The 13,030-nt window shown below is 41.7% G+C and overlaps 1 protein-coding gene across 10 annotated transcripts in view; it reads left to right on the top strand.

Annotated features, from left to right (window-relative positions):
- Window positions 1-13,030, top strand: part of LOC143032891 (receptor-type tyrosine-protein phosphatase kappa-like) — a 984,894-nt gene that overhangs the window by 878,879 nt on the left and 92,985 nt on the right. For all 10 annotated transcript variants that reach the window (XM_076198111.1, XM_076198115.1, XM_076198119.1 and 7 more), the window contains 2 exons: window positions 4,281-4,416; window positions 4,731-4,877. In XM_076198111.1, the coding sequence (XP_076054226.1) occupies window positions 4,281-4,416; window positions 4,731-4,877 (283 nt within the window). The remainder of the gene's footprint in view (window positions 1-4,280; window positions 4,417-4,730; window positions 4,878-13,030) is intronic.

Here is a 13,030-nt window from a genome sequence, read left to right as displayed (position 1 = left end):
GGGCATTATTAAAGATGGGAATGCCTGTTGAGGAAGGACAGGAGAGGACAGAAGACAGGGGTGAATGGAGAAGGGTTGTGTATAGATGATGCTGTGATGCATAAGTGGGAGTGGGTGGGGGATGGGGGGTGAGTGAGTATGTATGAGAAATAAATTGATGCAGCCTGAAGGGATTTCTACCCATCTCCTTTTCTGTATTAGGAGACGGAGAGGGGGGTCGCCGATTTAATGAAGTGGCCTTGCTATGAATGTGCTGTCTTGCAGCACTGCATCTGACCCAGGGCAGTGGACAAGATGCAGGAAGGACCCATCATCCAGGAAGTGCCAAGAAGGAGGGAAGAAGGAAGAGGCTAGGGGAAGTGGAATATGTAGAGGATGGAATGGGTGGGAGTGGTGTCTTTGCCTTTGTTTTCTTGGCTACCTCCCATGTAAGGAGGAAAAAGCCTTTAGTATATGTATGTATGTATGTCTGTCTGTATTATATGTTTTTATTCTATTGCATTCCAGGCAATGGGCAGTTAAGTTATATTTGCACTTGAGGGGGTTTGTTGCATAATTCTAGTCATATTTATTTTTAGCCTAGATACTTTGCCATTTCCTTTGATATCAATATTGATTTGTGAAAGTGATATGGTGCTCATCTGAAAATACATACATACATGTACCAAAGGCTTTTTCCCCCTTACATGGGTGGTAGCCAAAAAGAAAAAGGCATAGAAACCACTCCCACCCAGATCCCCTACATACTCTACTCCCCTCCACCCACCTCCCTCCCCTTCATCTTGGCACCTCCTGGATGATGGGTCATCCCTGCATCCTGTCCACTGCCCTGGGTCAGAAGCAGTGTCACAAGACACAGCACATCCACAGCAAGGCCGCTTCATTAATTTGGTGGCCCCCTCTCTCTGTCCCCTCATGAAGAAAAGGAGATGGGGAGAAATACCTTTGGGCTGTGTCAAAATATTTCTCATACATACTTCCTCATCCCCCATCTCCCATCCCCCACCCACTCCCTCTCATGCATCACAGCATCATCCACATCCGATATTTATTTATTTATTTATTTATTTATTTATTTTTTATTTTTTTGGGTATTCACAAAAAACATCTGAAAATAATTTCGGATATTTTTTGGCCATTCTGTGTTTGATCCTTGGGATATGTATTTCCTGTGACTGTGTGTTCTACTTGATGTTTTTCTGGAGTGTAACAATGGGGGTTACCTAACCTAGTGTACCAGGTATGCCCCTTTTTATGGATTTCCTATTTCTGACACTGTATTACCCTGAGGACAAAACCCAGAGAGGGTTCAAAACATAGGATTAAACTTCAAGCGATGAGTCCAGTGTGTGCTTTCTTCCAAAATATTTTTCCTGGACCCCGTCTGGGGCTGCATGTTATTGTGGGGTTAAAAGCCCATCAGTAGCATGCAGCTGATACTGTAGGGTCTATATGGGGTGCCCTTATGGACCAGAGCCACACATCAATTTGTTTGTGGTAGATGATAGTTATACTGTGACTGTCCCTCCAGTATGCTGTCCCCTACTCTTGTTATTGTCCTGTACCACTTCTCTGAATATTCATTTTCTTGTTTCACCAAACCCTCTGGTGGGTGAAAAGAATACTGCCACCAAGTCTTCCCACTTGATTTGTAAAAGGTGACAAAAACAGGACAGGGATAGGACTAGTCATCTTTCTCCCTGTAGCCTCAAAGGGGACATTCCTAAAAAGAAAGTAAAGGCATAAGAAAGTCTGGGAGGAATTTTTCAACCAGAACCCTAGGGTTTGGGTCTTTTAATGTGTATGGATGTGGTGCAGATGAGAGTAAAAGGGAAGACATAGGCAGTATGTTTGTGAGAAGAAAGATGGATGTGTTGGCATTCAGTGAAACTAAGTTGAAAGGGAGGGGCAAGTTTGAGTTTGGGAATGTAGTTGGGAGGGTCTCAGAAGTGAAGAGAGGATGAGGGAGAAAAGGGGTGGCTATAATAGTAAGTTAAAAGATAGGTAAACATTTGGTGGAATGGAAGGAGGTTTCTTCATGGTTAATGTGGATGAAGGTGAAGCTGGGAAAGGAGATGTGGGCTTTTGCAAGTGCATATGGGCCTGGTAGTGAAAAGAGTGTAGAAGAAAGGGAGGCTTTTTGGATGTATTTAAAAGAGTGCAGAGGGTTTAAGGAGAAATGTCAGTGTAGTAGTATTGGGAGACCTTAATGCTAGGGTAGGAAATGAACCAATAGATGGAGTGGCTGGGAAGTGTGGAGTTCTAGGAAGAAATCATAGTGGAGAGTTAATGGGAGATATGTCTAGAGAGTTGATAATAGCAAATACAGTGTTTAGGAAGAAAGTCAAGCATAAATATACATGGGAGAGGGTGGTGGATGGAAGGGTGGTAGATAGGGTGTTAATGGACTATACATTGGTAACCAGGAGAATAGTAGGAAGAGTTAAGGATGTACATGTTCTAATGGGAGACAGTGTGGGAATACCAGATTGTTTTCTGTATTGTTTCTGACCCAGAGTGATACCAGGTGAGATGCAGGGATGACCTGTCATCCATGAGGAACCAAGATGAGAAGGAGGGAGAGGTGGTGGATGGGAGTGGAATGGGTGGGGATGAAATGTGTGAGAATCAGTCCCCTTTAGTGACCTGAACACTGTAATCATGCCATCTCTTTCTCTTCAATCTGGTTTATCTGCCAGGCTGGGGACCATTTTGGTTGTTGTCCTTTGTATTCTCTCAATCTTGCTTATATCCTTCATTCTGTGTGGGGACCATATTATTGATGTATATTCCAGTCTTGATAGTATCAGGGTTTCAATGAGTTATTTCATCATCTCTTCACCCATATAACAGAATGTCGCTTTAATCTTCTGCAGTAGTCCATATGTCTCTCCCATAATCCTGCTGATATGTCTGTCAGGCAACAGGTTGTCTATTATCAACACTCCCAAGTCTTTCTCCTCTTTTGTTTATGTAATGTCTTCACTTCCCAAGGAATGGTTTAAGGATGGCTTTTTGCCACCATTGCCCATTTCCAGTCCTTTGCATTTTTTGGTATTAAACTTCATTTTCCATTCTTGCCTCCATGTAAAAATTATATCTAGATCTTTTTGCAATATTCTACTGTCCTCCTCATTTTTCACTCTTCTCATGATTTTTGCATCATCTGCAAACATGTTGGCAAAGCTTGTTGTTCCTTCCATCATATTATTAACATAGACAAGAAACATTATTGGTGCAAATACTGAACCTTATGGTACTTTGCTTGTTACTGCTCTCCAGCTTGACATCTTGGCCTTTACTACTGTCCTCATGTATATTTCTTTCAAAAAGTCTTTAATCTATTCTAATTGTTTACCTCTTAGTCCTCCAACATGCTCCAGTTTCCACATAAGTCGACTATGAGGTACTTGTATCAAATGCCTTCGCTAGGTCCAGGTACACACAGTCCATCCATCCCTCTCTTTTACAGCACATCAACCACTCTCAAGTAAAAGCTTAAATGGTTCAACACACATGACCTTCCAGATCTGAAGCCAAACTGACTATCTGTCAGAATGTTCATCTTTTTCAAGATATTTGGTCCATCGATCTTTCACAATATTTTCACAAATTTCACTATTGTGCTGGTTAGTGATACTGGGCTATAATTTAGTGGAATTTCCTTATTTCCACCTTTGCAAATTGGCACCACATTTGCCCTTTTTCAATCAAGTGGCACAATGCCTTCTTTCAATGAACATTTAATAAGACTGTGGATCTTGTCTGCTAGTTGTTCCCTACATTCTTTAAGTATCCATATTGAAATCCCATCAAGTCTTGATGCTTTTGTCACATCTATATTTTATATCTGCTAAACCTGGAATTTTGCTCCCCTTGTTTTTCTCAAAAAAGTTGCATTCTTTTGTGAAGACCAATTGGAAACCTTCATTCATTATTTCTGAGTTGAGGCCTCTTCAAAGTATGTATGTATGTATGTATGACAATTGGATAATAAGAGACAGAACCCAGTGAACTAAGCTCCTTTTCTGTATTACTACTACACACATGAAACAATATATGAATTTATAATATTTGGAGAGTAAGAAGTCCAAGATGGAACCATATATGAATTTGTAGCTAAATATGATAATTGGAAAGTAAGAGACAGGACTCATGAGCATTGCTCCTCTCCTCTATACTACAATTATATTGGTGAATAAACACACATTCCTTTTACAGAATTGTAGCTTGCATTTGTAACTATTAAAACTGCAATAGAATTCATCATTTCTCTTCAGTGATGGAGCAGGTCGGACTGGGGTGTACCTGGCTTGTGATGCCAATCTGGAAATGTGTGAAGAGGATGGAATGTTTGATATCTATGGTTATCTTAAGAAAATGAGACAGGCACGAAGAGGACTTATTGAAACTGTGGTGTGTGAAGGCATACAAGCCATCTGTTTTGTACTATTTAGATGCTTTTTGTCTAATTCTGCTATATATAGCTAATGTTGAAGTTCTTCACAGTACAATAGTCTGCTTGCATCCAAATTTGTATGAAATTTTTTAATGTGAATACTTATGGTTTTTATAGTCATATAATTTGATCATAAAGAAATAACCTGAAATTGTAGTCTAATGTGTACAGTAGATATTTTTTTAGAATTTAAGAAAGTTCTAATTGAATATAAACTTTATTGCTTGTTATGAAATAAGTCTGATTCATACAAACTTCAAATCTTCCTCAGGACCAGTACAAATTTGTATATGACACACTGGAGGAGTTGCTAATATGTGGATACTCATTCTTCCCTGTATCTGAGCTTTCCAATCGTCTCAAGCACAAATCAATGAAACTTAACGGGAACAAAAGTGAATATCAGATTGAGTTTGAGGTAAGAATTTACTTCACACTAACTCATGATTTCCAGATATATATTCAATTATTTTTTCAGAATTTTTTATTTATAGATATTGGTACATGCAAAGAAATCCAATTATATATGCCCTAGCATGAGTGAGATCACCTCATATAGGGCCATACTCTCTGGGGGGCATCAGAGAAGGCAACTGCCTCCCCTGGAATTTTTCAATTTGGTGGGGTTGTTACCAGAAAATGTGGAAGCTAGAATTTTGAAAAATTCCAGATGGGCCAGTTGCCCTCTCTGAACTTCCTCCCCAGGAGGGTATGGTCCTATCATAGTATATTTAAGAAATGAACAGTTAACTTGTGGGTGGTTTGTTTCTGCAGGACATATTACATATTTTCCCATATTTTCAAGATGGAAAAAAATATATATATATTTTTTTTATAATAATAGTAATAATTGTTATTTTAAGTTTCACTGACAGGAAACCCATAGCACCTTAGTAGCTAGATTTCTCTGGAAACACAGGACTCCTGTCTGTGTTGTATTAGTGTATTTACAAAGTTGTATTATACGGGATGGGAGCTATGCTCATAGTGACCCGTCTTTGTATCTTTCGGCATCTAGTTAGTTCTTAAATTCTTGTATAGTTTTTGTACACACTGTTGCCTTGTCCAATTTGTTCTGTGTGGGAAACTATTCTTTTCAGATCTTTTCTATAACTATCCTTTTTGAGTTTTTTTTCATGTCCTCTTGTTTTTCTTTTATCCCACTTTAATAAATCTTCTCTGTCAAGGACTTCAATCCCTTTCATAATTCTGTAAATGGCCAGTAGATCTCCTCATTATCATCTTTGTTCCAGGGTTGGTAGTCTTTCTTCACTCATTCTTTCCATGTGTCCAAACCATCCTAATACTCTTTCATCAACCCTATCTCCCAACTCCCTTTCCACCCCTGTCCTCCTCCTCACCTCATCATTTCTCACTCTATCTAGCCTAGTAACCCCCATCATACTTCTCAGACACCTCATCTCAAACACATTCAAATTCCTTCTCTCTTCCTCTCTTCTGTTCCATGTTTCAGCCCCATACAGTGCTGTTGGCACAATCACTCCTTCATACAGTCTCCTCTTAGCATCCATTCCCATATGTCTATTCCTCATTACACTCTTTAATCCACCAAGGCATTTACTCGCTTCTCTCAATCTACATTCTACCTCCACCTCCACTCCACCTTTTCCTGCCACATGCACCCAAGTATCTAAAACTATCCACTTCCTCCAGTCACTCTCCCTTAATGCTCACTTCCAGTCTGCTGCCCCTTTCACCCCTTGTACATCTCATCACCTTACTTTTACCCACATTTATCTTCAGCTTTCTTCTTTCACACACTCTCCCAAACTCTGTCACCAACTTCCTCAATCCCTCCTCCGATCCTGCCACAAGTGCAGTGTTGTCTGCAAACAACAGCTGGCTCACCTCCCACTTTTCTCCATTTTCTTTAACCATCTCCAATCCCTTGCCCACTACCCTTGCATTTACCTCTTGCACTACCCCATTCATGTACAAGCTGAATAGCCAGGGCGACATAACGCATCCCTGACAAAGTCCCACCTTTACCTTGAACCACTCACTCTCTTCATTTCTAATCCTGACACATGCTCTACTACTCTCATAAAAACTCTTGACAGCTCCTAGAAGCTTTCCTCCTATCCCATATATCAGCAAAACCTCCCACAGTGCCTTCCTGTCTACCCTGTCATAAGCCTTTTCCAGATCCATAAAAGCCCAAAAAACATCCTTCCCCTTTCCTATAGCTTTCTCACATATCTGTCTTACCACAAAGATCTGATCTACACAACCTCTACCCATCCTAGATCCACACTGTTCCTCACCAATTACTCCCTCTGTTCCTCTCCTAATCCTCTCAATCAAGATCCTCCCATAAGCCTTCCCAACTACACTTAACAACCTAATCCCTCTGAAACTACTGCACTCACACTTGTCCCCTTTTCCCTTGTAAAGTGGAACTATACAAATACTCCTCCAGTCCTCCGGCACTCTACCCTCTCTCCAACAAACATTAGATAACCTCATCAGCCACTCCACCATCACTGTACCTCCCTTTTTCAGACATTCTGTATGGCATCAATCCAGACCAGGTGCCTTACCTGCTTTCATCATCTTAACAACTGCCTTGACTTCATCCTTCCTTATTTCTCCTCCATTTTCCTCACTCATCACAGTCATTTTCTTAGCACTTCCCACTGCAGCTATCTTTCCCTCCCTATCCTCCTTCATATTCAACAACTCCCTAAAATAATCTGCCCATCTTCCCCTTACTGCCTTCTCTTCCATTATCATCTCTCCATCTGCACCTTTTACCTTTTCTTCTCTACTTGATTTGCCTCCTCTTTCTCTATTAATTTCTTTCCAAAACATCTTTTTATTACTTTCAAAATTTTGTGTCATACTCTTACCCCATTTCACATCTGCTCTCCTCTTTGCTTCCTTTACCTTTTGCTTTACTTCTCTTTTCTTTTCTTTGTACCTCTCATATGACTCCTTCGTCCTATTTTGTAACCAATCTGTTAAAGCTTGCTTCTTCTCTTCTACAACCTTCTTCATTTCCTCATCCCACCATTCACTACCCTTCCTTCTATTTCCTCCTGTCCTTCTTGATCCACACACCATCTTTGCAGACTTTGTGACTCCTTCCTTGAACCATCCCCATTCCTCCTCCACTCCTAGCTCTACTCTATCCCTCACTCACTCCCACTCCTCTTTCAGTTTCTTCTTGTACTCCTTCTCCTTTTCCTTTTCATTTAAAGAGTTCACTCTAAGCACCTCCCTACCTTTTGTCCTTTTCCTCTTTCTCCATCTATCCTCCACTCTCAACTTACCTTCCACCAAAAAATTATCTGATATTCCCCCACCTTCTCCCCTTAGCACATGTACATCCTTAACTCTTCCTATTATACTCCTATCTATAACTACATAGTCCATTAACACTCTATCTACCACCCTTTCATCCACCACATTCTCCCATGTGTACTCATGCTTGACTTTCTTCCGAAACACTGTATTTGCTATCATCAACTCTCTTTCTAGACACATCTCCACCATCAACTCTCCACTACGATTCTTTCCTGGAACTCCACATTTCCCAACCACTCTGTCAATTGGTTTATTTCTTACCCTAGCATTAAGGTCTCCCAGTACTATTATATTGACATTTCTCCCTAATCCCTCTATGCACTCATTTAAATCTATCCAAAATACCTCCCTTTCTTCTACACTCTTCTCACTACCAGGCCCATATGCACTTACAAAAACCCACATCTCCTTTCCCAGTTTCACCTTCATCCACATTATCCTTGAGGAAACCTCCTTCCACCCCACTACACATTTACCTATCTCTTCACTTACTAGTATAGCCACCCCTTCTTTCCCTTGCCCTCTCTTCACTCCTGATAACCTCCCACTTACACTCCCAAACTTACATTCGCCCTTCCCTCTCAACTTAGTTTCACTCAAAGCCAACACATCTATCTTTCTCACAAACATACTACCTATCTCTTCCCTTTTACTCTCATCTGTACCACATCCACGCACATTAAAAGACCCAAACCTTAGGGTGCTGGTTGGAAAATTCCTAGACCCTCTTATGCCTTTACTTTTTTTAGGAATGTCCCCTGTGGGGCTACAGGGAGAAGGATGCCTGGTCCCAATCCCCGTCCCGTTTTTCTCGCCTCTTACGATCCAAGTGGAAATACTTGGTGGCAGTATTCTTTTCCCCCCACCACAGGGTAGGCAAAACAAGGAAATGAAATTCAGAGAAATGGTACAGGACAGCAACAAGGGGTTGGGGGACAGCATAATGGAGGGACAGTAGCAGTAATGAAAGTTTCAGCATTTCTCTGTGAACAGAGTCTTCCTCTATTACAAACAAAATGATGTGTTACTCTGGTCCTTAGGGGCACCCCATATAGACCCTAAAGTATCAACTGCATGCTACTTTGCCATAACAACATGCAGCCAATACCCCAGCCAAGGATAATGTGTTGTTATCTGGGTAAGACTGGACTAGGTTAGTGTAGGTTGAAGTGTTCTTTGTCCTCCATGTGTTGATTGCATCTGGGCAACTCGATTCTCTGGGAAGGCCTATTCTCTTTTGGCACTGTTTGAAAGCTGGATGGTGACCTGAATGCATTCATGCTAGTGTGGTTCTTGCTTGTCATGAGAGTAATTTCTCTGTAGAACTGATATCAAGAAGATTTTTTTCTTCTTTCTTTCTTTTTCTTGTCTCATCTGATGCATAAGTATTGCCTCTGTTAGCATTTATACATTGATACCTTGATCCCCCAAAAATACATGAAAAGCCTTTGAGTACATTTTTTTTTTTATTCTTTCAACTGGATACTATGAATGTTCTGAACCATCCACCCAAAGGTGTAGTTTTCTTAAGTAATTTTTCATTTTTCATTTGTCAATGTGACAAGAGACAAGGATGACCCTTTATTCATGAAGTATAGGAATGGGAAGGCTGTTAAATTGATTTCAAATGTATATGAATTGGATGTGTTCTATGATTGTCACCCTTTTATAATGGGAAAAAAAGTCTTTGATATATATTGGTATATAACATACGTGACCTTAATCTTCATTATAAATGGGGTGCAAGTCAAATAATCCCTTTACTCTGCCCATTTCAGTCACCATTTGTAATACAAGAGGAACAGAAAAATAGAAAACATAGGACAGTAGCCAAGATAATACATACATATACCAAGGGTTTTTCCCCCTTACCAGGGAGGTAGCCAAAAAGGAAAGGCATAAAATCATTTCCACCCATTCCATCCCTGAATACACTCCACACCCCTCCACCCTCCCTCTCATCTGAGCACCTCCTGGATGACGGGTCATACCTGCACCTTGTCCACTGCCCTGGGTCAGAAGCAGTGTCGCAAGACACAGCACATCCACAGCAAGGCTGCTTCATTAAATCGGCGACCCCCCCCTCTCCGTCCCCCCATTGCATAAAAGGAGAGGACGGGGAGAAATCCCCTCGGGCTGTGTCAAATTTTGCTCACACATACTACCACACCCCCCATCCCCCCGCCCTTTCCACCTCATGCAATCACATCATCATCCATATGCAACCATTCTCCATTCACCCCTGTCTTCTGTCCTCTCCCGTCCTTCCTCAACAGACATTCCACTCTTCCCCAAAGCCCCCTTCATCCCATCCATCCACCTCATCCTAGGACGTCCCCTCATGTTCACTCCCTCCACATCTGCCTTCCATACCTCTTTTACTAGTCTTTCTTTACTCATTCTTTCCATGTGTCCAAACCATCCTAATATTCTTTCATCAACCCTATATCCCAGCTCCTTTTCCACCCCTGTTCTCCTCCTCACCTCCTCATTTCTCACTCTATCTAGCCTAGTAACCCCCATCATACTTCTCAGACACCTCATCTCAAACACATTCAAACTCCTTCTCTCTTCTTCTCTTATCTTCCATGTTTCTGCCCCATACAGTGCTGTTGGCACAATCACTCCTTCATACAGTCTCTTCTTAGCATCCATTCCCATATGTCTATTCCTCATTACACTCTTTAATCCACCAAGGCATTTACTCGCTTCTCTCAATCTACATTCTACCTCCACCTTCACTCCACCTTTTCCTGCCACATTTGCACCCAAGTATCTAAAACTATCCACTTCCTCCAGTCGCTCTCCCTTAATGCTCACTTCCAGTCTACTGCCCCTTTCACCCATTGTACATCTCATCACCTTACTTTTACCCACATTTATCTTAAACTTTCTTCTATCACATACTCTCCCAAACTCTGTCACCAACTTCCTCAATCCCTCCTTCGATCCTGCCACAAGCGCAGTGTTGTCCGCAAACAACAGCTGGCTCACCTCCCACTTTTCTCCATTTTCTTTAACCATCTCCAATCCCTTGCATTTACCACTCACACCACCCCATCCATGTATAAGTTGAACAGCCAGGGCGACATAACGCATCCTTGACGAAGTCCCACCTTTACCTCAAACCACTCACTCTCTCCATTTCCAATCCTGACACAAGCTCTACTACTCTTGTAAAAACTCTTGACAGCTCCCAGAAGCTTTCCTCCTATCCCATATATCCGCATAACCTCCCACAGTGCCTTTCTGTCTACCCTATCATAAGCCTTTTCCAGATCCATAAAAGCCCAAAAAACATCCTTCCCCTTTCCTATAGCTTTCTCACATATCTGTCTTACCACAAAGATCTGATCTACACAACCTCTACCCATCCTAAATCCACACTGTTCCTCACCAATTACTCCCTCTGTTCCTCTCCTAATCCTCTCAATCAAGATCCTCCCATAAGCCTTCCCAACTACACTTAACAACCTAATCCCTCTGAAACTACTACATTCACACTTGTCCCCTTTTCCCTCGTAAAGAGGAACTATACAGGCACTCCTCCAGTCCTCCGGCACTCTACCCTCTCTCCAGCAAACATTAAATAACCTCACCAGTCAGTCCACCATCACTGTACCTCCCTTTTTCAGACATTCTGCATGGCATCCATCCAGACCAGGTGCCTTACCTGCTTTCATCATCTTAACAACTGCCTTCACCTCATTCTTCCTTATTTCTCCTCCATTTTCCTCACTCATCACTCTCATTTTCTTCGCATTTCCCACTGCAGCTATCTTTCCCTCCCTATCCTCCTTCACATTTAGCAACTCCCTAAAATATTCTGCCCATCTTCCCCTTACTGCCTTCTCTTCCATTATCATCTCTCCATCTGCACCTTTTACCTTTTCTTCTCTACTTGATTTGCCTCCTCTTTCTCTATTAATTTCTTTCCAAAACATCTTTTCATTACTTTCAAAATTTTGTGTCATACTCTTACCCCACTTCACATCTGCTCTCCTCTTTGTCTCCTTTACCTTTTGCTTTACTTCTCTTTTCTTTTCTTTGTACCTCTCATATGACTCCCTCGTCCTATTTTGTAACCAATCTGTTAAAGCTTGCTTCTTCTCTTCTACAACCTTCTTTGTTTCCTCATCCCACCATTCACTACCCTTTCTTTTATTTCCCCCTGTCCTTCTTGTTCCACACACCATCCCTGCACACTTTATGACTCCCTCCATGAACCATCCCCATTCCTCCTCCTTCAGCTTCTTTTCGTACTCTTTCTCCTTTTCCTTTTCATGTAAAGAATTCACTCTAAGAACCTCCCTACCTTTTGTCCCTTTCCTCTTTCTCCATCTATCCTCCACTCTCAACTTACCTTCCACCAAAAAATTATCTGATACTCCTCCACCCTCTCCCCTTAGCACATGTACATCCTTAACTCTTCCAATCATAATCCTATTTACCACTACATAATCCATCAATGCTCTATCTACCACCCTTCCATCCACCACCCTCTCCCATGTGTACTTATCCTTGACTTTCTTCCGAAAAACTGTATTTGCTATCATCAACTCTCTTTCTAGACACATCTCCACCATCAACTCTCCACTACAATTCTTTCCTGGAACTCCATATTTCCCAACCACTCCATCGACTGGACCATTTCCTACCCTAGCATTAAGGTCTCCCAGTACTATTACATTGACATTTCTTCCTAAATCCTCTATGCACTCATTTAAATCTATCCAAAAGGCCTCCCTTACTTCTACACTCCTTCTCACTGCCAGGCCCATATGCACTTACAAAGACCCATATCTCCTTTCCCAGTTTCACCTTCATCCACATTATCCTTGAGGAAACCTCCTTCCACTCCACTACCCATTTACCTATCTCTTCACTTACTAGAATAGCCACCCCTTCCCTCCCTTGCCCTCTCTTCACTCCTGATAACCTCCCACTTACACTACCAAACTTACACTCACCCTTCCCTCTCAACTTAGTTTCACTCAAACCCAACACATCCATCTTTCTTCTCACAAACATACAACCTATCTCTTCCCTTTACTCTCATCTGTATCACATCCACGCACATTAAAAGACCCAAACCTTAGGGTGCTGGTCCGAAAACTCCCAGACCCTCTTATGCCTTCTCTTTTTTGTTTAGGAATGTCCCCTGTGGGGCTACAAGGAGAAGGATGCCTAGTCCCAATCCCCGATCCTTTCTTCTCGCTTCTTACAATCCAAGTGGGAATACTT

This window comes from Oratosquilla oratoria, chromosome 14 (genome assembly GCF_046742065.1).
Source record: "Oratosquilla oratoria isolate Oo_2021 chromosome 14, ASM4674206v1, whole genome shotgun sequence".
NCBI classification, from domain to species: domain Eukaryota; kingdom Metazoa; phylum Arthropoda; class Malacostraca; order Stomatopoda; family Squillidae; genus Oratosquilla; species Oratosquilla oratoria.
Note: the sequence above shows the minus strand (reverse complement) of the source record. Positions and strands in the feature narration are given on the sequence as shown.